Genomic DNA, 25,035 nt, shown 5'->3' on the forward strand with positions numbered 1-25,035 from the left:
ATTTATGTTCCATGATATTATATTAATGTAACTGTTAGCCGTCATTTCTAGACCTGTAAATACTCTTGGACCTCAGTTCTCTCACCATGGTTTCAACAACAGCTAAACACACATTCAATAGGTTGTTCAAAATGTTAGGCCTTGTTAGATCTACTGTCTTAGTGCAAAGATAAAACATGAAAAACACAAACATAACCCCGGTTAAAGCAGCCCAGAACTCAGTGCTTCTAACTAACCCCCATCCCGCCCCCCGCTTAACCTGATCTAAATTAGCCGTGTCCGTGAGGCGCATCCTGTCAGCTCGTAACAGCACCGTTCTTCCCGCCTCCCACAAACCATCATCAAAGTTACCTCATTCCCACACACTTCGTCTGGTCTCCATAAAGGCCGACGTTCCTCTATTCAGCATCACGCACAAACTTCTCCGCTTCTTTGCTGTCTCGAAAGTTTTTCTTCTGCCCCTTCCATGTGAAGATGAGCGTTGCAGGGTAAACCAGCCTGTGTCTCACATTTAGCTGGTGCAGACGTCTCTTCACTGGAGTAAATGCCTTCCTTTTCTCCGCCAACTCTCTGTTCACATCCTCATAAAAGGACAGCTTACAGTCCTCCCAGTCGATCCCACGTCTCTCCTTAGCCACCTGTAGCACCATTTCGATTGGAGAACTAACAGATTTTTGGTCGGAAACTGGTAGTACTTCTTATCTTTAACACAACCCCTCACTTTCCAGACTTAAAACGAAGTGTGTGTATCCAAATTTACTTAATTAACTGACGGTCATGGGGAGCTCTCCTACTGTGCTGCCATCTTCCCTGCGGTCCCACGTGACTCCTTTGAATTCTTTTTTATAGTTTACAATTTTGTCTGCCTCTGTGTGCATCTGTATGCAGTGAAAAAGTTGGGATGCATGACAATCTGCGTTTGTATGTTGGGTGGCGCCCCTCTGAAATCTCGACTAGGTTGCCAACATTGCCAAGGATGGCCCTTGGCTCAGACATTGTGGACTAGCTAACACAGAGATGGAATCTGTTACAACTGCGGAGTCCTGGAGTCTGTACAACATATTCTGATGTATTGTCCACTCAAAGAGAGGGAGGGAGCTTTTTATAGGGTTAGGCAAACTGGGTACTGAAACTTTTTCAGTAAAATCACACCTTGGTGATGGGATGTATAAGACGGGTAGAGCTGGAGAAGTTTTGCACTTCCTGAAAACTACAAATTTATAACGCAAGATATAAACTGAGGGCATAATCTGCAGTGATAATTCTCTACCGGTGGTAGGCATCAATGCACTATTAGTGCCTAGTCTGCCGAAAAGAAGAAGAAGAAGATTGTGTCTATTTTCTGATCCACACTCCGGAGCAGAAGGTGGCGGTAATGCACGTATGGCTGGATGCCAACCGCCTTAAATCTAGAAGAAGAAGATGAAGACGTCATCAGTGCGCGCCGCAAGGAGAAACGTGGGATTAGCGTGCAAGAGCCGAGTCTACCACGTGAAGCTGTGTGAACATGGCGTCTGTTCAGGACCCAGAAATCCAATTCGCACAGAAACTAGCCTCCAACGAGAAGCCGGTCCGGACCAAGGCTATAAAGAAACTGAGGAAATACATCAATGTTAGGTCACAGAAAGAGACAGGTAACCTAATCTATGCGTGTTATCCAGCGGACTCTGACTCGCTAACGACAGCTCAAATACAGAGCAAACACTAATCTAACCTTAACCCTGATTTTTAAATGGGTGTGGAGATGATATGCATGTTTTAACTGGCCGTTTGACGTCTGATGCTCATCCGGTTGTTTTAAAAATAATTGGTAGCTAGTAAGTATACATGTGTCCTTATTAATCAGATTTAGACTATAGAATTGTTGTAATGTAGCAAGAATAACTGGATCGTTCACCCCATTACTTGTTGCAACAAAGTGACAGAGGATCGTATCTAGTACCAGAAATACATTCAATGCTCCTGATGTCATCAGTTTCCTAACTGCTAACTTGCATCCTGAACTCAAGAAGCATTTTACAATTAAAGCTTTAATTCCGTTGTACAGATGGATTCACTGATGATGAGCTGCTCAAGCTATGGAAGGGTCTTTTCTACTGCCTGTGGATGCAGGACAAACCCCTGCTCCAGGTTCGTGCTACCTGTTTTCATTTGTTATCAAGGTATCTTCAGAAGTTGTTCACATGAAACTGGACTTGCTTGCTCCTATAAGATGTTTCACCGCGAATCCAAGAAGCTTCTTCAGTTCATATTAAACGCAATACCATCACAAGTAAATAGGAAATGGTCTGTATTTATATAGCGCTTTTCTAGTCTTGAGGACCACTCAAAGATCTGTACAATACAGTGTTAAATTCACCTATTCACACACACAGTCATACATTGCATCTATTAGCAACAAGTCTGTTTCGATTAATGATACATTTTCAGACTTTCATCATTCTTTAATCTTTGAATTTTCATAAGAATATTAAAGGATATTGGTAAGTCATTAGGCTGACGCTTTTATCCAAAACAACTTCCAATTAGTGCGTTCAACATCTAAGAGGGGCCATTTGGGATTCTGGTTTTAGGACGACCCTTCAGCCCCAAGGTTAATGTCTGAGGAAGTGGAAGAAGAGCTTAGTTTTTTTTTTTTTATCAAAACAAATATATTCTTAATGATTGCAGATCTTCCATTCGCCTCTTTTCATGTGTGGTCTTGACAAGATCTTAAACGGGATTGAAAAATTGCTCAAAGCCCAAATCAGATACATTCAAATCTGTCATAAAATTGAATTATAAATGTGTTGAGACAACTGCTTTCCCTCTTGGTTTAATATTTATTCTTAATATTGCAATCTCCACTTTTATTCTTATAGGAGGACCTATCAAACCAGATCTCCAACCTGATCCACAGTTTCAATCATATAGATGGCCGTAAGTTTCTACATATAATTTCATCATGTTATGTGATTTCATTACAGGAAGTAACACATTACATGTCATTTGTACATTTTATGACTGTGCTGTTTCCTGCAGAGTTTTCATACCTTGAGAGCTTCCTGCTGACTTTCAAAAGAGAGTGGACTGGTATTGATAGGTTGCGGATGGACAAGTTCTTCCAGGTCAGTGGTAACCAAACACTGCTATAGTAAGGAACATTTTCTGTATGACAACCAGGCAGTCTGCTGCTTTATCTATTTGACTTAAAAGGATAGCCCATTGAAAAATAATTCTTTACACTGTGAAACCGGTGGCAGAAAATTCCCTATCAGATTGTACAATTTCCCAAGGGATGCAGAGATAGTACCTCACTAGAGTAGCCAGCTTTGGAATGTACATCTCATAAATAGTAGAACTGCTGAAATGATCTGTCAAAATTAAACAGTTAATCGTGTACAGCTCCAACCGGAATGTTGAAATATCACACAGATACTTAAAGCTAGTGATGGCGAGATGAAGCTTCATGTAGCATTGACGCTTTCCATCCAATTGGTTCACTCGTGGGCCAAAGCTTCATGGTGCTTCATTTGCTCTACTGTGCCATCAAGTGGACAATAAATGTGAAACAGTCAGTGATTATAATGACACCATAGCTTTGGTGTGTGTGTGTGAGAAGCTTTGAATTGAATGAATGATGTTTGTGATTCCAATACATAAATTATGAACTTATTAATATGGTGTCTGTCTTTATGATACAATGGTGGGCTCAAAAGGGAAAATGGAAACAAATTGGACAGAGGTTTATGATGTTAATGTGCTTGTTACTTGTAAAATGTAACACGTAATATAGGGTCAACATTTTATTGATTTTCATTTATAAATGTCTTCTCCACATTGCTGGGTTTCAGGCGATTTCTTTTTTTTGCAAACAAATGTGCAATAAAGTCCCAAGTCCACAAAATGTTTGTGTGCTGCCCCTTATATTTCGATTTGCAGGCCAAACCCGCGAACCATTTACTGACTCAGTCGGCCGGCTCGCAAAGCTTTGAATGTCACCACATGTGTCATCTACACAAGCCTCAATATGCGCTTCAAAAAAATTATAGGCTACTCGACACAAGCTTCGAAGCCTCGACAGCCGTCAGCATAAAATCCTTTTCAAGATTCGCTTCTGTCGCTCTGTCTTCTCATGCCCCTCTCACAGCAGACTGCTCACTCCCCTGCCCAACCAGAAGACTCTCGTGCACGCAAGCATATTTTTGTATCAGAAGGAGGGAAGAGACTCAGAGCACGGAGAGGGAGCTCTGAGTCCCAGCGAGTTTACGAGAGTTCAGAGACGGTTATTGACCGGTTGTTCAGATTCTTTCTGAATGCTGGAACAAACGAATCAGTTTATGAATGGTGAACGTAAGTGGCGTTCACTCCAGCGTGAGGTACCCAGTCAGTGACTTTGTTAAAGAACAAACGGTGAAAACAGCTTCCTGATGATCCACAGCTGCTCAATGATCAGAAGGCAAGCCCTGACATATGTATTAGACTGGAAACAAGGTCCTGTACACCGTGTTTTAAGCTTAAATGCCTGCTGATATATTCCGCTATATATTGGAGCATTTAAGTACCGTCGGAAATGCTTAGTCTGCTAGCTCAGCCCTTTCCTATGGACTTTTATGAATTTAACAATTGTACAGTGGTTTAGAGGAGATTTTCAAATGGATATATATATTGTTTATTGCGATAAAGCCTTAAATATCGCAATATTTGTTTTAGGCCATATCGCCCAGCGCTTCATGTATTTCAAACTATGCGAAGACGAAGGCACAAAAAATTCATATTTTTTCTCTTTGACAGCTGGTTCGCTTAATGTTCAAACAATCTTTTGAGATGTTGAAGAGAAAAAACTGGGAGAGCAGGTAATACTAACGTATTTCTTATTGAAACTCTTGTGGTAATGTTTGTCATGTCGAGATGAATAACTAATGACTGTCTTCTTAGTGTGGTAGCCAGGTTTCTTGAGTTGCTGACAGCACAGCTCCTGCGGGGTGGCAGTGCAGCACCCAGCGGGCTGCAGTTCCACATCCTGGATCTATACATGACTGAACTGGCAGCTGTGGGTTCATCAGAGGTACGTCACCACTGCTGACATTGGTCCTTATGTAACAACATTTTGTATTCTTATGCTTTAGTCTCTTATATTAGTTTGAACGGTAAGTTCCTACAAACGTGCCACATCAGATTAAACAAACTTTTGTAACTCTGTTTTTGGAACACATCTCACTCGCATCATTCATCCCATAGGTTTCACACTTGGCTTATCCATTGTAAATGGCCCAAGGAAGTGTTAAAGTTGCAGTGGTTAGAATTTAGTGACAAAGTATTTTATATATAAAGGGCCCATTCTAGGGTTAATTAAACAATTTGTTTAATTTAGATGAAACACACTCATGGATTATTATATTACACTAGGATTATTTTATGTTCAATTTCTGTAAATAGTTCCCTTTCACCTAGATCTTACACACAGGACTTTTTGTAGGGGGTTTTGAAAGTGCAATATATATAACATCATATTCTACGTCCTCAGATAATCTACACCAGTGGCTGACAGACAACAGCCTACAGGAAGTTAAACACATTTTTCAAATTTGTATATAAGCCACACACCTGAAACATATGCACAGTTGCATTTAAGACTATAAGACAAGATGGTGAATATCCCTTGTACGTTTGAAGGTCTTCTGCAGAATAATAGTTACCAACTTCCAGTAGATGTAAGCGGGTGTCAACCTTATGGAGGATGTTGCAAGGAAACAGCTGCAGCCAACCTCCCCAGGGAAAACTATTGCTTTCCAGCCACATTGCTCTGCCTCAAATGCCATGTCTGAATACTGCAGCCTTTTCGTCATTTGCTTAATCAACAGCATCCTCCCAGAGCACTGTCAACTCTTCAAAGTAAACAACTAGCAGGGTGTTTGACCCAAGTATCAGGTCTGGTCTCAGGGTGGTAGTAACAGTATGTGATGGGACTGTAAGCCGCTGGTCCATAACAATCAACATTTCCCACTCTAGGGCTTGCTCCAACTGACCATTCCTGTCAGTGGAAGAGGCCCTCTCTTTCTATGTTCCCCCTCGCAGACAAATGTTGTTAATAAGTCCTGAGCTTTTAAAATCCTGTTTTCAGAGGTTCAAAGAGTGTTTTGTTTGCTGCATCTGTAGTGGGAAAAAAATACTGGTTATATGTTAATACATTAAATTAAATTATTTTTTTGTTTTAAGTTATTGGTTATATGTTCAGGGTTTCCCCCAGAAAACTTGCTAAGCCTGGTGGTAGGGCCGCTAGAGAAGCCGACCGACTTTTAAAAATGTTGAAAGGAATTTTGAAATTATGACTTAAGTGTTATTGTAAGACATTTATTAACAATACTTTTTAATTAATATTAATTAATATTACATAATACATTTTACAAACACAACAAAAATTATAAATAAAATATAAATAAATATGATTGCCTCGTGCTCCATGTTAATCACTGGCTCAAAGGCTTCAGTGATTGACAAGCCTAGAACATGAAAAACGTGGAAGCTATTAGTTATTTCATGATAGATATTTCATATTAGTAATATATTTACATTATTTATTTTTTGCTTTTGCTTGCTGCCATCTCAATGCTTGTCCGATGGTGTAGAGACCCAATATGTGCGTTTAGCACATCTTGCCTGTACGTTGTACAAGGAGCTTCAATGAAAGTTCTCGTTGAGCATCCTTATGTTGTCCGCTGGCGGTGACTATGACACACCCAGCAAAACATGCCTAAAAACAACACGCACAAAAAGCCACAGCTAAAACAAAGCGTATCTAATGCTAAATTTAATAGCGTAATTAAAAACCAGCAGGCTGCTCCGACGCGCTAACATCCACGCTAACTAGCTCTGGCTCTCCCTCATTATCGAGCCGCGGCTCAGTCGGCTCGCTCTCGATGCTCTCCGCTTGGCCTGGGGGTGAACGAGCGGCCTCATCATCTCCTCTAGTGCTCCCCCGACTCCGGAAAAAGAGTCAAAGGTTTTTTGACCCTTTCTCCGTGACATGTCGCGTGAAAGTTGTTGCGTGGTAGAGACAGGTCGTGGTTTTGGAGGTTCAGGTGATGGAAAATACACCTGACCGCTCACCTTATGTGTTCACATACTGACCATAAGATTTCGCCATTGCGGTTTCAACCATTTCACCAGATGCGGTTAAAAGCGCAATGCCGTCTTTGGTATCATGTTTCTGGTGCATAACATTTTTTTTTTTTTTTTTATAATAGGCCTATAAAGCACTGGGGGAAACCCTGTTTGTTAATACATTAACATATAACCAATAACTTTAAAAAAAATTATATTCTCACCAATCAATTAATAGCAAGTTGTTGCAGCATGTCATACTTAAGAAATGCATTAATGCCTAATTTACCCTGATGTGGTCTTTTTTTTTATTTTTTACAGCTCACTGCTAATCAGAACTTGATGTTCATTGAGCCGTTCTGCAAAACAGCTGCCAAAACCAAAGAGTAAGTTCACATCTCCTGACTTATTTTGTTGTAATGCAGTCACTTATATACACATAAGTTATTAAATGGTAAAGGGTCTGTATTTATATAGTGCTTTTCTAGTCTTGATGACCACTCAAAGCACTTTACATTAGTTTGTCCATCACCCATTCACACACACATTCATCCAGTGCATCTATTAGCAGCACTTGTTTTCTATGAGGGGCAATTTGGGGTTCAGCATCTTTCCAAAGGACACTTCAGCATGCAGATGGGTAAGACTGGGATCAAACTGCCAACCTTCTGGTTTTAGGACCACTGCTCTACCCCTAAGCCACAGCTGCCCATAATTACCAACTAAGAATAAACTGCTATGTAGAACTGGTTAGTTGGAAGCTGTATCCTAGGTCAGACCCAGTTCAAACCTGGGATAGTTCAAAATAGATAGTCATCAAGACGTCTGAAATACAACCAAGTAACTTACTGCTACGAGGATGTATACTATATCTATGCATTAGTACCGGGTAGGGGTGCTACGATTAATCGAAGTAGTTGACAAAATCAATGACAAAATAGTTGCAGACGAATTTAATCGTCGATGATTCGTTGGTTACGTCACAGCGTAGGGATGACACGAGAACCAATACTTATGATACCTTTTGATGCTAAAATATCAAAACACCGGCGATGCCCATTTTTTTTGATGCACCGATGCCAGCTGTTAGCATCGGTGCTGCGCCTCTTCTGGAACTCAGTGTTTATGGTTATTTTGTATTTTATAATATACCCCCAGAGGCATGTCATTTCTGTCTCTACATGGTCGCGCGTTTAGAGTACTCCTCTGCTCTCTGTATTGCGCACGATGGAGTTCCATCCAGATGCGCGCACACACAAACACGTGTGTGCGCGCGCACACACAGACGCGTGCGCACACACACACAGGTGAGCAACCTCCCACCAGCGGACAGAGAGCATCGAGGAACATGTCTCAAGAATCACCTGAGAAGCAGCTAAAAAAATCTGTGTTTTTTTTAAAAGCTCCAAGGTGGATGATGGTAACATCCAGCAGCACTTGGACCCGGAGCAGGAGAGTAGCTCTCCTGCTCCGGGTCCAAGTGCCGCACGCCCTGCCCCGGACAAGCATCTGTCCGGTCACCACCTAATGACAGGTTTTGACCATGCTTGGTTGTCGGAGGGGAAATATTCCCCCCTGGTTGTACAAGACTGATCTCGGTAAGTATTACACCGGAAGCCGATGAGCTGAGCAATTCTCAAGTGCGCAGGCGCCTGGCTGTAACATTGGGCGCGCATTTCTCAGCGCCGTTCAGCACGCGATTCTGCTTTCTCCGCTTGTTGTATTTAACCGTGAACGCACCATGCCTTGCCTCGCAACCTCAGCCTGAACCCTTGTAACCCCGCTGGGTCACTTCATAATGGCAATGGTTTTAAATCTGCGTTTTAAAAATATCTACATTTTCAGCTGCTCTCAGATCCTCTGGAAGGCTTTACCATTGTCTTGGAGGGTAATGGCTGAACTCAGCATCACTAAATGTTTTTGATATGATTTGGGGAACTGCTAAAAGAACAACCAGAGGACCTGAGGGGCCTCCCTGGATCTTAAACCAGATGCATCTCTGACAGACTGGTGGAAGGCCCTGTAGGGATTTTTTTATCTTATTATAGGATTTAAAAATTTGATGAAAATCAACAAACTAACTTTGGAAATGTTTTTCAGATGATGAAATGCTGTTTGTGACCCCTCGCACATAAGCTTTGAAATTTAAATAGGAGTCAAAAAATTGTCATCCTGGTCTTTTTTATCTAAGACACAGTTTAAAAAGTGAGTCAATTGGCCAGGAGACACAGACGCATAGAGTTGAGTGTCGTCACCATTGCTCTGGAAGGAGTTACCGTGCTTCTTGATATTACTGCCCAGAAGGAGTATTTACAAATTAAAAAGTAAAGGTCCTGAAATGTATCCTTGTGGTACCCCACAGGTAACCTCATAGTGTGGGGAGGAGTGGTTATCTATAATTAGACAAAGATTTTGTTAGCAAAGGTATGAGATGAACCAATTTAAAAACAATACCTTACATGCCAACATGGTCACTCCGTCTGTTAAAGAATCTGATTCGCAATCACCATATTTCTACACAGTTTTAGGGTAAAGTGGCACCACAGCTATTAGAAGTGTGCAAACACTCCACAGTAATGTTAGCAAGAAAGCTACATCAAACAACTTTGCTCTATATACTAGTCACCTTGTCTGTTTCAAGCCTTACAAACCCACAGCTAATAAAGCATACTCTTACACTGATGTCCAGTTCGGCCTAAGTTGGAACTGGATCACCGTTAACATCATTTTGGAAAAGCCAGCAGTAAATTAGGATCTATTCAGGAAGCAGTCCTCTGAAATGAGGTGAACACATTAAAAAGGGTGGAGTGTTGAAAAATGTATTTAAACCACTAACTCTTCAATTCATAATTGTTTGAAAGAATATAAAGACAAAACTTCCCCTAACTAAAGAAAACGTCAACTAAAATGGCGATACTGCTAACCAATATAATCTCTGCTCAGCTTCTGATAACTAAGTTTGGGCGTGCCAGACTAGCTGCTGTTCATACACCATGCTGATGGTCCGCATACTGCCGTTAAACAGATATAAATAATCGATAAGGCATTTATGCAGCTTCCAGATATTGAACTTTGCACACCGTTGACGTACAGAAATCAGACTAATGGACTGACCCACAACGGGGGGATCTCTGTTATGGCAACATTAGTAGAATTACCTCCCGTTTGTCATCTAACTAAAAGACTAACATTGGGGTTTTGTTGCTGCAATGAGCTTTTATTTTGAAAAGTTGCAAACTTGGGTCTGAAGATTGTGTTTGTGGCTCAACAGACTTCTGGAATAGCCAACATGTATGTATGAAAAACAACAGTATAGTGAATAACTCAAACTTGCATGTGAACAGCAATAAAGAAACTGTAAAAGTGTATATATAGAAATGTTTGAGGAACACTCAATGAAAAGGTATAATTCTGAGAACTTTTACCACAAGCCAAACAAACTGGTTTAGAATGGCACTAGTAGGTAGCATTTATTTGATATATGTTTGATATTAGAGCAGTTGTAGTGCTTGGAATGGTTGAAACATAATCTTAAAAACTAAAGTATTTTCCAAAACTCCTAATGGTTAACCCATCCTGAAGCAGTGGTGGCATAACCACCACTGCAATATGTGCATAGCGGAGACAAAAACCTGGCTTGGTGAGTGCATCCCTGACAGCATCCTTCATCTGGCGGGCTTCGAACTCCACCGCGCAGACCGCGTTACGGAGCTAACAGGGAAAACGAGGGGAGGAGGAATCTGCTTTTACATCAACGAAAGTTGGTGTACGGATGCCACACTTCTATGGAAAATATGCACTCCTCAGCAAGAAGCCATTTCCATAAACTGCAAACCATTTTACTCACCAGGAGTTTTCCTCCTTTATTCTGGTCGGCGTGTACATACCACCTCAAGCCTGCGTGAGCGAGGCACAGCGGCACCTGGCTGACCAGATCGAAAACACCCGGACTCTCTTCTGATTATTCTTGGGGATTTTAACCAAGCAAATCTAAGCCGTGAACTGCCAAAATACAGACAGCACATTAAGTGTCCCACCAGGGACAAAAACACACTGGACCGTTGCTACACAATACTAAAGAATGCATATCGCTCTGTTTCCCGTGCAGCGTTGGGACTCTCTGATCACTGCCTGCTTCATCTCCTCCCAAGCTACAGGCAGAAACTAAAGTCTTCAAAGCCTGTGGTGAAAACTGTGAGGAAATGGACCAATAAGTCAAAGCTGGAGCTACAGGCCTGCTGACTGGAGTGTTTTTTAGGCTGGATCTACATCACTGGACGAACTCGCTCACACTGACATCGTATGTCAGTTTCTGTGAAGCAGGTGTGTTCCCACCAAAACGTACTGCATATGTAATAACAATAAACCGTGGTTCACAGCAAAGCTCAAGCGACTTTGTCAAGCCAAAGAGGAGGCCTTCAGGAGTGGGGACAGTATTCGGTACAATCAGGCCAGATACACACTGACTAAGGAGATCGGAGTGGCAAAGAGGAACTACTCTGAAAAGCTGAAAATCCAGTTTTCAGCTAATGACCCTGCATCAGTGTGGAGAGGCCTGCAGGACATCACCAACTACAGGAAAAAAAAAAAACCCCGCCCTTTGGAGAACCCTAAACTGGCTGAGGATCTGGATCTGAATGTGTTTTACAGCAGGTTTGATCACCCGACATTTACACCTCTCACCCGCTCCAACTCAGACTTCACACATTCATCTGCACCCACTGTTATCACCTCCCCCCTGACACATCTGAAGGACATCACAGGCCCCCTGCTGGACCCCATGCAGTTTGCCTAGCGGGCTAACAGGTCAGTGGATGATGCTTTCAACATGGGGCTGCACTACATCCTGCAACACCTCGACTCCCCAGGGACCTATGCAAGGATGAAGTTTGTGAACTTAAGCTCGGCGTTCAACACCATCATCACAGAAGTCCTCCTCACCAAACTCATCCAGCTCACTGTGCCTGCCTCCAGCTGTCAGTGGATCAAAAACTTCCTGATGGACAGGAAGCAGCAGGTGAGGCTGGGTGAAATAACATCCAGCTACCGGTCAGTCAGCACTGGTGCACCCCAGGGATGTGTGCTCTCCCCACTGCTCTTCTCCCTCTACATTAACGACTGCACCTCGAGAGACCCATCTGTTAAAATCCTAAAATTTGCAGACGACATCAGTCATCGGCCTCATCCGGGATAATGATGAGTCTGCATATAGGCGGGAGGTTGAACAGCTGGCCCTGTGGTGCGGTCGCAACAACCTAGAGCTGAACACGCTTAGAACCATGGAGATGACAGTGGACTTCAGGAGGAGCCCCCCCAGCACTACACCCCCTCACCATACTCAACAGTACTGTGTTAGCTGTGATCATTCAGGTTTCTTGGATCCACAATCTCCAGGAACCTGAAGTGGGAACCCAACATCAATAAAATCATCAAGGCCCAGCAGAGGTACTTCCTGCGCCAGCTTAGGAAGCACAACCTGCCTCAGGAGCTGCTGATCCTGTTTTACACTGCAGTCATCGAGTCTGATCTGTGCACATCAATAACTGTCTGGTTAGGAGCAGCCACCAAACTAGATGTCAGAGCGGCCACCAACGGACAGTCAGGTGTGCGGGAGGGATCATCGTTGCCAACATGCTCACCATCCTGGACCTGTACACTTCCCGAGTCAGGAAACGGGCGGGAAAGATCACTGCAGACCCCTCACACCCAGGACACAACCTATTCCATCTCCTCCCCTCCAGGAGGCGCTACAGATCTCTGTTCATCAAAACCTCCAGACACAAAAACAGTTTCTTCCCCCTCGCCGTCTCACCCCTGAACAGCCAATCCACTGTGGCACTGTGCAATAACCCTGGTTCTTTATAATAACCACTGTACAAATACTCGGAAGTTATATTATATTGTAATTATATTTAATTATATTATTTATTTCACCCTCACTGTACAACTGTAATACTCATACCATTCGATATTTATCTCTGCACTTAATTTCTTTCTTTTTCTTAGACCATCGCATTGTTTGTTTTGTTTTGTGTTATGTGTATTCTATGTAAGAACATTGGGAGCCACTTCACCATGTCAAATTCCTTGTTTGGACAACTTTCTTGGCCAATTAAACCTGATTCTGATTCTATCATCTTTTCTTTTGATCACTTCTCACCAGTCGGACTCTTTTCAGAGCCATCTGCAATAGCATCTTCAGCTCTATTATTGACCAGGCTCCCTTCGCCATTGAAGAATTGATGCAGGAGGTGAACGCAGCTGAGGATTCTGACTCGGGGCAGGCTTCTGAAGTGGATGACAAAGACCACATAAAAGGAAAAATTAGCAAACCTCTCTGCAAGAAATGGACAAGGATGAAAATCAACGGTAAATATATTAAAAAATCCTTAATTATAGCAGTTATGTTAATATAAGTATAGTATATGGAATTCTTGAGGTCGACAAGTGTCATGGACAAAACTAAAATGTGGACATATAAACAAATGGATTATTCTTATCTGAATTCTTGTATCTTTGTTCACAGGCAGTAAATCAAATCAAGAGGAGGATGATGAGCTTCTTTATTCAGAAGACTCAGACACAGAGCTGTCATGTGATGGTGACATCGGACCAGTTCTACAGGTAAAGCTTCCTCCCTTTTCAAGACCCAATTCTTTCTTTTCTACTTTTTTGTCCATTTCAATATCAAACTGTGTATAAAAATCTAACGTGAGTTAAGATTTTTAAAGCATAGTAAGACTTCAATTTGGAAACTCTGAGGTATCATATTGTACTTAACACACCAAGTGAAAGCTATCTTCTACTGGTTCTATGACATAATGTTAATAACCTTTTTGAAAATATAAAGCTGAAGAATCTCCAGTTTCAAGTCTCTGCGAGGTGATAACCTAGGGCTGGGTTATATGGAAACAAAATCTTCAGTCGATATCGATATATATCGCCATCTAAATCAAATCAGTGCCACTGCAGGGCTTAATTCAAAACGATATCGGCAAAATCAGTGCTTGGAAACAAAAATAACAGGTTACATGATGTCTTTACATGTCACAAAATATATCCCCTTTAAACAAATCAAATTACTTTTGTGGAAAAAAAAGGTATCACCTATAAACAGTACAACTCTGATTATCAATTAAAAAAACACAACAGGGAACTGTATAAACTGACAGTAATTTATGGACCTGTTTAATCCCTTGAACTTCTACACTGACGGCGAGACGAATGAGTAGCGTCCCCAAACCGCTGGTAAGTCAGCGTGTGTGTGTAACCAAAATGCGGAGCTGACGAGACGGCACCCTCGGTCGGCCCACAGCTAAATAGAGTAAATGACGGATAAATAGCGATAAACTAGGCACTGAAACAGGAAGCGTGAAACTGGACTGCTGGCGCTCCGTGACGGAGCGTCTTAAAAAAGCCTCCTGTGGACAGGTGTCGTAAACTAGCATTTATGCTAATACACTGTAAACAATGCATCTGGTTCGTCCAATGACATTGTCATGTCCATGTCCAAATCAAATCAAATAAGTCACTGCATCAATGCAGAGTTGTCGATCTCTATGCAGGAGTCTAAACATTAGCACACGTGTTGCTACTTCTCCTACACTTGATGTTGTATGGGTCAACCTAAACTAATGTGGCTGTAACTCTATTCCAGCCACATGATTTATGCTGCGCTATTCTCATTATCATTTTTGTTTGTCAAGGCATGGATGGAATGGGTTCTATCTGTTATATCAACCATGTCTTATATTTCTATCAAGAAAAGTTATATCACGATAATTATCGATATCCTTTTATCGCCCAGCCCTATGACAATCCAAAAACAAAATCCACTTAAACTGTGTTTCTTCAGATTGCTTGCAGTAACGCAAAGTATTAGTTTTACTCTAAAAGGTTTTAGGAAATGGCTTTAAAGCTATTAAACTGAATGAGAGTTGAGGAGCCTTTCGTTTATTCCCATGGTTTCTGTCTTTTTGATCCGGACAGTTTCTTTCTATTGTAAAACAAATGTTAAATTTGTATGCATCATTTAGTTTGAATCAGATTGTATAAATATGTGATGGGATATTGATTAACTGTTATGTAGTTTGACTATACGGCGCTGGCAGAAAAGCTGTTCGAGTTAGCCAGCCGGAGCAGCACACCGAGCCAGAACAGACAGAGACTCTACAAAATCATAAAAGTGTAAGTAGAGGCCCACACAAAACAGTATGATTGTATTTGTTAATATTCAACTGCTACGAGGGAGGATCATCAAACTGTGAAGCCATTAAAAACAAAACTACTGATGTTTTTTCGACTGAATTTTAGCAGTAATCTAAACAACCACATTTCTCCTCGGATATGGATTTCCCTTTGTGATCTTGGATGTGATATATTTAATTTATAGTTTTGGTTTATTAGTGTGAATACTGATCTATATACCCTTTCCTTTTAAAACAGTTAAGTAATCTCAAACTTCAGCTATTACTGGATACAGTTTGTCTGTGACATAAATGCAAAAAAAGTTCAAATTTTTAATATACGTCTGACCCTGATCTATAGCAAAGTATTTTAATATTGGAATTCTGCAAATCACAGTGTGTAATGTGTGTGGTATTTCACAACCATTCTTGGTGTGAAACACCACACTGCAAATACTGATGGAGAAAACCAACCTGCACGGAGCAAATAAGGCTGAACGGCCTTAAAAACTAAAGTTAGAGTCAAATGTGTTTGCAACAGCAGTTTATTCAATCAATCATCAAATTTTATTTGTATAGCCCATATTCACAAATTACAATTCATCTCATAGGGCTTTAACAGGGTGTGACATCCTCTGTCCTTAACCCTCAGCAAGAGTAAGGAAAAACTACTAAAAATCCTTTAATCCTGATCTCAGGGTAAAAATATGTAGAAACAGGACGGACAGAAGTGCAATAGATGCCACGTGCAGGAGAACATCATCAATAATCAAAGTCTCTAGCAGCATTGATGAGGGTAAACATCCCGAAGGACAACCCCAACATGACATGCCAAGCAGTCCCGCTGCAAGCACAGTCCATGCTCGGCAACCATCTAGACCACGATCCACCATCCAGACCAGACGCCACTCCAGTCCTCAGTCACCATCCACCGCCGCCCACCAGGACCCATCACAAGCCACCACAGCGGTCCTGGTCCACCGCCCGTGCCCAATGCCAACGCGACACAGGGTCCGCCACCAGCACCACGATCAGCCCACATGACTCAGAATCCGCCACACTGGATCCAACACAAAGGGTCCGCCACCAGCACCACGATCAGCCCACATGACTCAGAATCCGCCACACTGGATCCAACACCGCGACCCCCGGTGCGCGATCCACAAACCGCAATCCATGGTGTGGCAGAACAAGTAACGTTCTGGCGCACTAATTAGCTCTAACCATAAGCTTTATCAAAAAGGAAGGTTTTGAGCCTACTTTTAAACGAAAAGATGGTGACTGCCTCCCGAACTGAAAGTGGTAGATTATTCCACAGCCGAGGGGCTTGATGGCTAAAAGCTCTGGCTCCTACTCTACTTTTAGAGAATTAAGGGACGACAAGTAGGCTTGAATTCTGGGAGCGGAGTACTCTAGCGGGTTTATAAGGTACTAACAGCTCTTTAAGGTAAAAAGGCGCTATATTATTAAGGGCCTTGAAGGTGAGGAAAATAATTTAAATTCTATTCTAGATTTAACTGGAAGCCAGTGTAGCGATGCTAATACTGGAGAAATGTGCTCTCTTCTCTTTTTTCTCGTCAGGACACGTGCTGCGGCATTTTGGACAAGCTGTAGAGTCTTTAACGACTTACTGCTGGAGCCTGATAATAATGAATTACAATAGTCCAGTCTCGATGTAACAAAGGCGTGGACTAGTTTTTCTGCATCTTTTTGTGAAAGGACATGTCTAATTTTAGAAATATTACGCAAGTGAAAAAAAGCGGTCCTAGAAATTAGTTTTAAGTGACTATTAAAGGATAAATCAGGATCGAAGATCACTCCCAAGTTCCTGACTGTTTCATTGGAAGCAAGGGCAATGTCGTCTAATGCAGCTATATCATTTGATAATGCATCTCTAAGGTGTTTGGGGCCAAGTATTATAACCTCTGTTAAACTTGAGTTTAATAAGAGAAAATTGCGGGTCATCCAGGTTTTTATGTCCTTGAGACATGTTCGAAGTTTAGTTAATTGATTACTTTGTTCAGGTTTTAATGACCAATATAACTGGGTGTCATCCGCATAGCAGTGGAAATTTACCGAGTGTGTCCTGATAATGTTTCCTGGTGGAAGCATATATAATGAGAATAAAATTGGGCCGAGCACAGAGTCCTGTGGAACACCATGGTTAACTTTGGTGTGCACAGATGACTCATCATTAATTTGCACAAATTGCGAGCGATCAGAAAAATACGATTTAAACCAGTTAAGGGCGGTTCCATTAATGTTAATTAACTGTTTAAGTCTTTGTAATAAAATGTGATGGTCAATTGTGTCGAATGCTGCACTGAGATCTAACAGAACGAGGACAGACAGAAGTCCCTGATCTGAGGCTATTAAAAGGTCATTAGTGACCTTTGCCAAGGCTGTCTCTGTACTGTGATTGGCTCTAAACCCCAATTGAGATTAATTTGGTAAACTGGTCACGGTTGATCAGAGAGAAGCTGTCTAAGTAATGGGTAGGATTCTCAGCCATTTCTGAGATCTCTGTTGTTGGGAGGGTATTAGTGCCAATTGAGGGCAGGAGATGGTTGATTTTATCATTAAAAAAGGTCATAAAGATATTGCTATTTAGGGATCGAGGAATACTGGGTTCGGTGGAGGTGTGACTCTCTGTCAGCCTGGCTACAGTGCTGAAGGAGCCTGGGGTTGTTTTTATTCTCTTCTATTAGTTTTGAATAGTAGGCGGCTCTTGCTTTGTGGAGAGCCTTTTTATATATAACACTATTCTTCCAGTCTATTAGATTTTCAACATGGTTGCTGGAGCGCCACTTCCTTTCTAGTTTTCTTGATAATTGTTTTAACTCATTTGTCTGGGAATTATACCACGGAGCTAATTTACTATATTTGACATTTTTCTTTTTTAGAGGTGCTATTGTGTTTAATACACTGCTCCAAAAAAAGTGGACAACAGGTGCAGCAACCCCAAAAAGGAATGGATTTGCATGTGCTGGCACCAGACAGCTGCTTTCTTGTCATCCTTCCTGACTAACTCTTATTTACTTTTGAGTTGTGCTAGTGTCCTTGTCTAGCCTGGATGCCAGACAAACTTAGCCCCGCCCAAAACATTGAGGTCGGGAAGTTCGGTCTGGCATCGCTCCGTTGGGGAGAACTATGCCCGAACAGAAGCTGTTCGGACCAATCAAATTGTCAGGGCGGGCTTTATACGATGATGGACAGATGATCAACAGTAACATAATCAACCACGTCACCAAAGAGCGCTTGGGCCCCCGGTCTGTTTTCTCTGATGCATCAGATGAACACGCTTCTTCAGCCTGGTGTCCTTCGTCGTCTGTCCATTTTTCAAACACGGGAATGTCACGTTCCAACCGTGTTAAGTCCTTACAGGACCAACAAATGCGATACGATTTGTTGGTTGTGTTGTGGAGTTGTAATCCTAAACCATTGTCCACATAGTCTTGAGTGGAGAATACATAATTTACCCTCGACACCCGACATTTAACGGAGCAAACAGTGGACAAGTTCTTCAACATGGATGACATTAAATTAATAATTGAAGTGGAGATGTACAGTGAGTTGTATGATCCTTGGAACATGTTGTATAAAGACAACACCAAAAAAGACAAACGGCCCTGTTGCTTAATGTTGGAGCAACAAGTAAGTATATGCTTTTATACTGCTGGATCAAGGATATTATTAGCGCTGCCCGGCGCTTCAGTGTCCGGCTAGTCCTTGTCACTACGGGTAGCATGAAGCAGAAACTGACTCCAGAATTGGAGTCTGGAGAAGCTGTGGTGAACTTTATGCTGCCTGTAACATTATCCAGCATTGGCGGTTGGTCGGTGATGGTCTGGGGAGGCATATCCTTGGAAGGTCGCACAGACCTCCATGGCATAGCCAACAGTACCTTGACTGCTGTTAGGTACCGGGATGAAATCCTCAGAGATTGCCAGACCTTACGCTGGAGCAGTGGGCCCTGGGTTTCTCCTGAGGCAGTACAATGCCCGGCCTAATGTGGCCAGAGTGTGTATCCAGTTCCTTGATGACGAATGCATTGATGCCATTGACTGGCCCTCTCATTCCCCTGACCTAAATCCATATAATCACCTATGGGACGTTATGTTTTGGTGTATCCAACAACGCCAAGTACCTCCAGAGAATGTGCTTGAGTTCACTGATGCCCTGATGAAAGACCAAAGAGCTCATCGTGGACTTCAGGAAGAAAGGCGGCACACACCCCCCCATCCATACCAACGGGACGGAGGTCGAGCGTGTCACCAGCTTCAAGTTCCTGGGTGTCCACATCTCTGAGGACCTCTCTTGGACCCTCAACACCTCAACCCTGGTCAAGAAAGCTCACCAGCGTCTCTTCTTCCTGAGGAAACTGAGGAAGGCGCATCTGTCCTCAGATTCTGGTGAATTTCTACCGCTGCACCATTGAGAGCATCCTCACTAACTGCATCTCAGTGTGGTATGGCAGCTTCTCTGTTGCGGACCGGAAGTCATTGCAGAGGGTGGTTAAAACTGCCCAACGCATCACCAGTTCCTCACTCCCCACCATTGCAGCTCTCCAGGGCAAGAGATGTCTGCGGAGAGCGCGCAGCATTGTCAAGGACAGCTCTCACCCCAACCACAGACTGTTGGCCCTCCTCCCTTCTGGGATGCGCTACAGGGTCCTCTGTTCCCGGATTAGCAGGTTCAGGAACCGCTTCATCCCTGCAGCTGTCACCCTGCTGAACTCTGCACCGCAGTGATAGCAGCAGCCCCCCCGGCCCCACACCCTCCTCCAACCACTGAACATTTGAAGAGTTGCACTACACTGTCACTTTTTTTTACTACTGTATTATCCTGCCGATAGTATATTCATATCTATATATTTTCATATATTTATCTTGCTTAAAGTTATTATATCATACAATACCTGTTAATACTGTACTACTTCAGATATATTACTTACTGCTCATAGTTCTTATATCATACAAAGCTGTTAATACTGTACTATTTCCTTTATAACTGCTCATAGTTCTTATATCATACAATATCTGTCAATACTGTATTATTCCATATATATTTGCTACTGTACATCTTATTATCTTATTTATTTACATTTCATATACGCACAATACTCTGCACTTTAACTCCTTTTTTTTTGCACTTCTGGTTAGACTCTAAACTGCATCTCGTTGTATAAGTACTTGTACTGTGCAATGACAATAAAGTTGAATCTAATCTAATCCAGGTCTGGGAGGAGATCCCACAGGACAGCATACAGGCACATTGGGGCCAAACACAGTACCCTTTGATTTGATAAAAAATTTTTACAACTAATTATAGAGTTAGAATATAGAAATTATCAAGATTTTCAAATTGAATAATTCCTTCATCAAGATCTGTTGTGATTTAAGGGGTTCCCTTAATTTTGAGCAGTTGTATGAAGGTTAGTATTTATAGTTCAAAGTGAAGCTGGAAGAAGTCTTGCATTAATTTAGCTGAATTATATCATCACCAGAATGAAGCAATTGCAAGTGCTGCTTCGCCCCTCCAATTATGAACCTTTTCTCCAAGTAATGCAGCCTAAGAAAGATTATAGATTGTCTTTCTCCATGGGCTAAATCATGTAATATTGTAATATATTAATGACTGATCACCTCAATCTAAACTAATGAATCCTGTTTCTCTCATGTGTTCAATTTCAGACTGCAAGACCTCGGTGAAGGTAGGAGCTGGTGATCACAGCTTAATTCTTATTTTACGTACTTTTTACAATTGTTGACCTGCATTTTTCAATACTCATCACACAGTCATCATTAGCTAAACCCTAATAACCAGCTTATAATTGATAAATAAATTGAAAAATAAAAGATGATTGTGGTCATCTTGTAATGCTGCTGCTTGTGTTTCCTCAGGTCCACTGACACTGATTGACAGGTTTTCTTGTTGAGCGACAAAGTTTTAATACAAAAGTGAATCTTGTAAATAACTAGTGCAGTGAAGAATAAGGAAAAAAAGAACCATGTACATATAAAATGTCTTACAGATTGTAAATATTAGGCCTGGGACGATACATTTTTTAAATGTATTTGATACTATCACAATACTTCAATGGCGATATAAATTGATTTGTGTTATTTTAATTTAGCACTGTTATCCTGCTAGTTAACAAATGTGGACAAAACGGAGCACAGTGGTGGCGTAATCATGTTGTATCTGAAAGATCCCTAAATTTCGTCAATGCGTTCTTTCTCCAAGTTTGTTATGAGAGTCATAGACCTTTTTTATGGTGACCTCAACAGACTTAGCATTAAGCTCCATCTACTGGACCTAACAGATTTTATTATTCCAATACCAAAAAGTTGAGTTTGTATTTGTAATATTTATTAAGAATTGATATGAAAACAGAATAATCATAATTTTTTTTAACTCTTATTTTAATCTGGAATCTTTCCTCAGGCATCTTTCCTCAGGATGTGTATCCAGAAGAGGTCTCTACTGATGAGGATGATGAAATGTTTGGCAGCAGGAAGAGGATGAAGAGAGGATGTCGCCCTATGGATGAGGATCAGAAGGGGACCCCAGCAGCTAAGAAAAGTAAAGGTTAACTCGGTTTGGCAGATTTGTCCAATGTATAGAAGTGTAAAAATCCATCCATTATCTATACCGTGTCATTAAAGCATGTGATCATAGTCTTGAAAATTTGATCATAGTCTTTAGAATAATATATCATGGATACATCCATGACCTGAGCTACATGCACCTGCTTTTTATCTCAATATCAGAGTCCTGCATGGGTCCAGTTTTAGAGTGCTCGTTCAACCAACACAAAACATCGAAAGGATACTCCCTGGGTGTTTTGAATTCAATGTAGGTTTCCATCTCATGTGGCGGCAACAGATGGTGTCTACCTCCCGAACTGAAAGTGGTAGATTATTCCACAGCAGAGGAGATTACCCCATTTGTACTCTCTCGAGAGCAAAATTTTCTCAAATAAATGTCCATATGTGGAAACGGCAGTCACTGAGCACAACACCTGACTTGCGAAATCACTGAAAGAATGTTAAATGTGTTAAATAATTCACACATCTGGAACCTGTCTATTTTATTTGAAAAGAACCGTGTACAGTTATAAACATGACACCATTCAATGCATTGCACCAGATATAGCTTTAAACTGTTAGATCTGTAGTCCCTTGGCAGGTCAGAATAAAAGGAATGTACAGTATCATGGCGCTAGACTGTACAAAAGTCAACGTAAACTTATTATCTCACAAGGGGAAATTCATGTGGTCGTACATATCAGTTCAGTGAGATCATAGCTCAGCAGCTTTCGATAGACTTGTTGTTTTTAAAACTACAGTATAGAGCTGCAACTCTTCAAATTGGCAGCCAGCGTTCTACTGATTTTCAGCGTTGACAGAAAAAAACCCTGATTTCTCAAATGCAGTTAAGCGACATGTATCACACGCTTGTACAGAGGATAATCTTGAAGGTCAACTAGAATTTACTGAGCGAGTCTAGGCAGCCACTTAATGAAGGAGGGGCAAAACCATTCAAACATATTTATAAACTAGACACAAATAAGCCCTCAATGCTCAGTAAGTTGTAACCCAAGACTGAGTCAATACTTTGCTACATGTGAAGCACATATTTTGTGGATGACAGATGCTGCATCAGTGTGCGAGTTGTAATTTATCCATCTCTCTTCTTCTCTTCTCTCAATTTCAGGGAAGAAAAAGGAGGCATCCACACAAGGCAAGCAAAACAAGGACTTGGTAAAACATGACAGTGAAAGAGTAGACCAAACCAATAATGATGGCGGGAAAAAGAAAAAAAGGAAGAAGAAGAAAGCAGAACAGGGAGGAAGTGTTCAAAGTGAGGAAAAAACAGAGCGGTCAAAACAGGGACAGGCTATTGCTCAATCTCAAACTCAAATTAAAGAGATTGAAGAAGCTGAAGGAATTCCACAGTGCGCACAAGCAGAAGATTTCGAAAAGGAAGCAGAGGTGAAAATCCACATCTTAACTGCAGAAGTCGCAGAGGCAACTACTGCACACGATCAATCAGAAACTCTGCTCCTCTCTGACGTAAACAAGCAGCCCTTGGTTACAGTTACAGAAGAGGTGGCACAACCATGGTCCTGCACTAACAACAAGGACCCAAAGAAGAAGAAATGGAACAATTCTAAGCCCAAACCTGGGAGAGTGGCAGTCGAGGATCAAGAGACCTTTGCCACAACAGAGCCACAAATGTCCTCTCAAGCAGATGCTTCCGTCTCAGGAAAGAGGAATAAAAAGAAGAGTCTAAATGCTGAGGAGCAATCAGATGGGATTAGGACTCTGTTACAGGTCAGTGCAGAGACGGAGATCACATCAGTAAGTTGTGAGGCATCAGGAGAAGAAACTGTGAAAAAAATGTCAACACTGCAGACCGATGCTGGATTCCCTACCATGAAGAGGATGGGCATGAAGGCTGAATTCAAACCTGAGGGTGAATCAAAGATTCACAATGGGAACTCAGAAGCCAAAACCAAATTCAAAGAGCCAAGTGATGCTACAACTGCTGCAAAGAGTAAGAAAAAGATCCTCAAGGTTAATGCACAGGTTGAGGTAGAGGACAAACCTCAACTTGTATCCGAAGCTACTCAACATACCACTTCAGTGCCAATTGAAAGAAAGAAAAAGGGCAAGCAGAAACTGCTCACCACATTAACAAAAAAGAAAGACACGCATAAGATGGCGACAATTCAGACAATGCAGCTCAAAGATCCAACCCAACTGCAGATGGATGGCAGTCTGGATTCAGAGCTTCCCCTGGAAGAATTTGAAGCTATTTTCTCCGAAAGGAAACTGACCAAAAAGAAGAAGAGGAAGATCCCTGTGGTGTTTGAGTTTGAAGCTGATCAGCTGGTCGAGACTGCACAGGAGGTTGCAATCATCAATGCAGAAGAGGAAACTTGTGCCAAGAAAAAAAAACTTGGAAATGTGAGTATGTGATGAGGTTAAATGGTTCAGATGGGTTGAAGTGACTGAAGTACCTGAAATAATTGGTTCCCTCCTTAGGATTTTAAAAAGCCATCCACACATCTGAGCGCTAAAGCCTCACAAAAGAAATTGGTGACTGCTGCATGGTTGGCGTCTGACTTCATTACCTTTCAAAGCAACACTGTAGCCCCTACACCGCTCTTCTGTAAGTCAAAGGGAAACCTCAGCAACCAACTGTACAGCAAAAAGGTAAAAGTGGTTGCAGCGTTGAGATTAATTTGCACTTGTTATGAATAAGGGGCACCAGCTCCTTTCCAAAAAAATTATACTTCTTAATTTAGTCATCCTCAAATCTTGAAGTAATGAATTCTCATTTGAATGGATCTCTATTTTAGAATATAGGACTAGATGGTGAATATCCCTTATACTTTTGAAAATCTTCTGCAAAATTTAAGTTGCCAACCAACTGTAGGTGTTAGCAGGTGTTAATGGCCGCCAGCGGATGTTCGCGTTAATTGTTTTGGCCTTGTAATATACAATACAGGCAAAACTATAGCACACGCGGCGCCTTAAGGTAAATTTGACTGGCTACTTGCTTGTATGGTCCACTATGCCATGTTGCCCCTCAGTAGATTAGACATTACCTCTATGAATTTTTAAACTTAACGCTGAATATCCCTTATGTTCTACTGCACTAATTAATGTTTACTACCAGTTGATGTTATAAGATGTTAGTGACCAACAGCGGATGTTAGGGTCATGTCTAAAGTTGTGTACCTTAGCGTCAGGTG

General features: G+C 41.6%; 1 protein-coding gene across 7 annotated transcripts in view; it reads left to right on the forward strand.

Moving 5' to 3' along the window:
• The first annotated feature begins 1,440 nt into the window (after positions 1–1,440).
• The window catches only part of LOC133966855 (ribosomal RNA processing protein 1 homolog B-like), a 29,345-nt gene continuing 5,750 nt past the window's right edge, over positions 1,441–25,035 (forward strand). For 3 of the 7 annotated variants that reach the window (XR_009924000.1, XM_062401904.1, XM_062401903.1), the window contains exons 1-14: positions 1,441–1,634; positions 2,048–2,130; positions 2,862–2,919; positions 3,022–3,107; positions 4,774–4,835; positions 4,918–5,047; positions 7,405–7,469; positions 13,247–13,452; positions 13,610–13,707; positions 15,173–15,270; positions 20,963–20,982; positions 21,717–21,854; positions 22,989–24,244; positions 24,323–24,449. Coding sequence is in view for 6 of the 7 variants with exons in the window: in XM_062401904.1 (XP_062257888.1) it covers positions 1,508–1,634; positions 2,048–2,130; positions 2,862–2,919; positions 3,022–3,107; positions 4,774–4,835; positions 4,918–5,047; positions 7,405–7,469; positions 13,247–13,452; positions 13,610–13,707; positions 15,173–15,270; positions 20,963–20,982; positions 21,717–21,854; positions 22,989–24,244; positions 24,323–24,449 (2,554 nt within the window). In the remaining variant the exon portion in view is untranslated. Of the gene's footprint in view, positions 1,635–2,047; positions 2,131–2,861; positions 2,920–3,021; positions 3,108–4,773; positions 4,836–4,917; positions 5,048–7,404; positions 7,470–13,246; positions 13,453–13,609; positions 13,708–15,172; positions 15,271–20,962; positions 20,983–21,716; positions 21,855–22,988; positions 24,245–24,322; positions 24,494–25,035 lie in introns of all 7 variants that reach the window. The other 4 variants (XM_062401899.1, XM_062401900.1, XM_062401902.1 and 1 more) reach the window with 3 other exon arrangements.

The sequence above is a fragment of the Platichthys flesus genome, chromosome 13, assembly GCF_949316205.1.
Source record: "Platichthys flesus chromosome 13, fPlaFle2.1, whole genome shotgun sequence".
NCBI classification, from domain to species: domain Eukaryota; kingdom Metazoa; phylum Chordata; class Actinopteri; order Pleuronectiformes; family Pleuronectidae; genus Platichthys; species Platichthys flesus.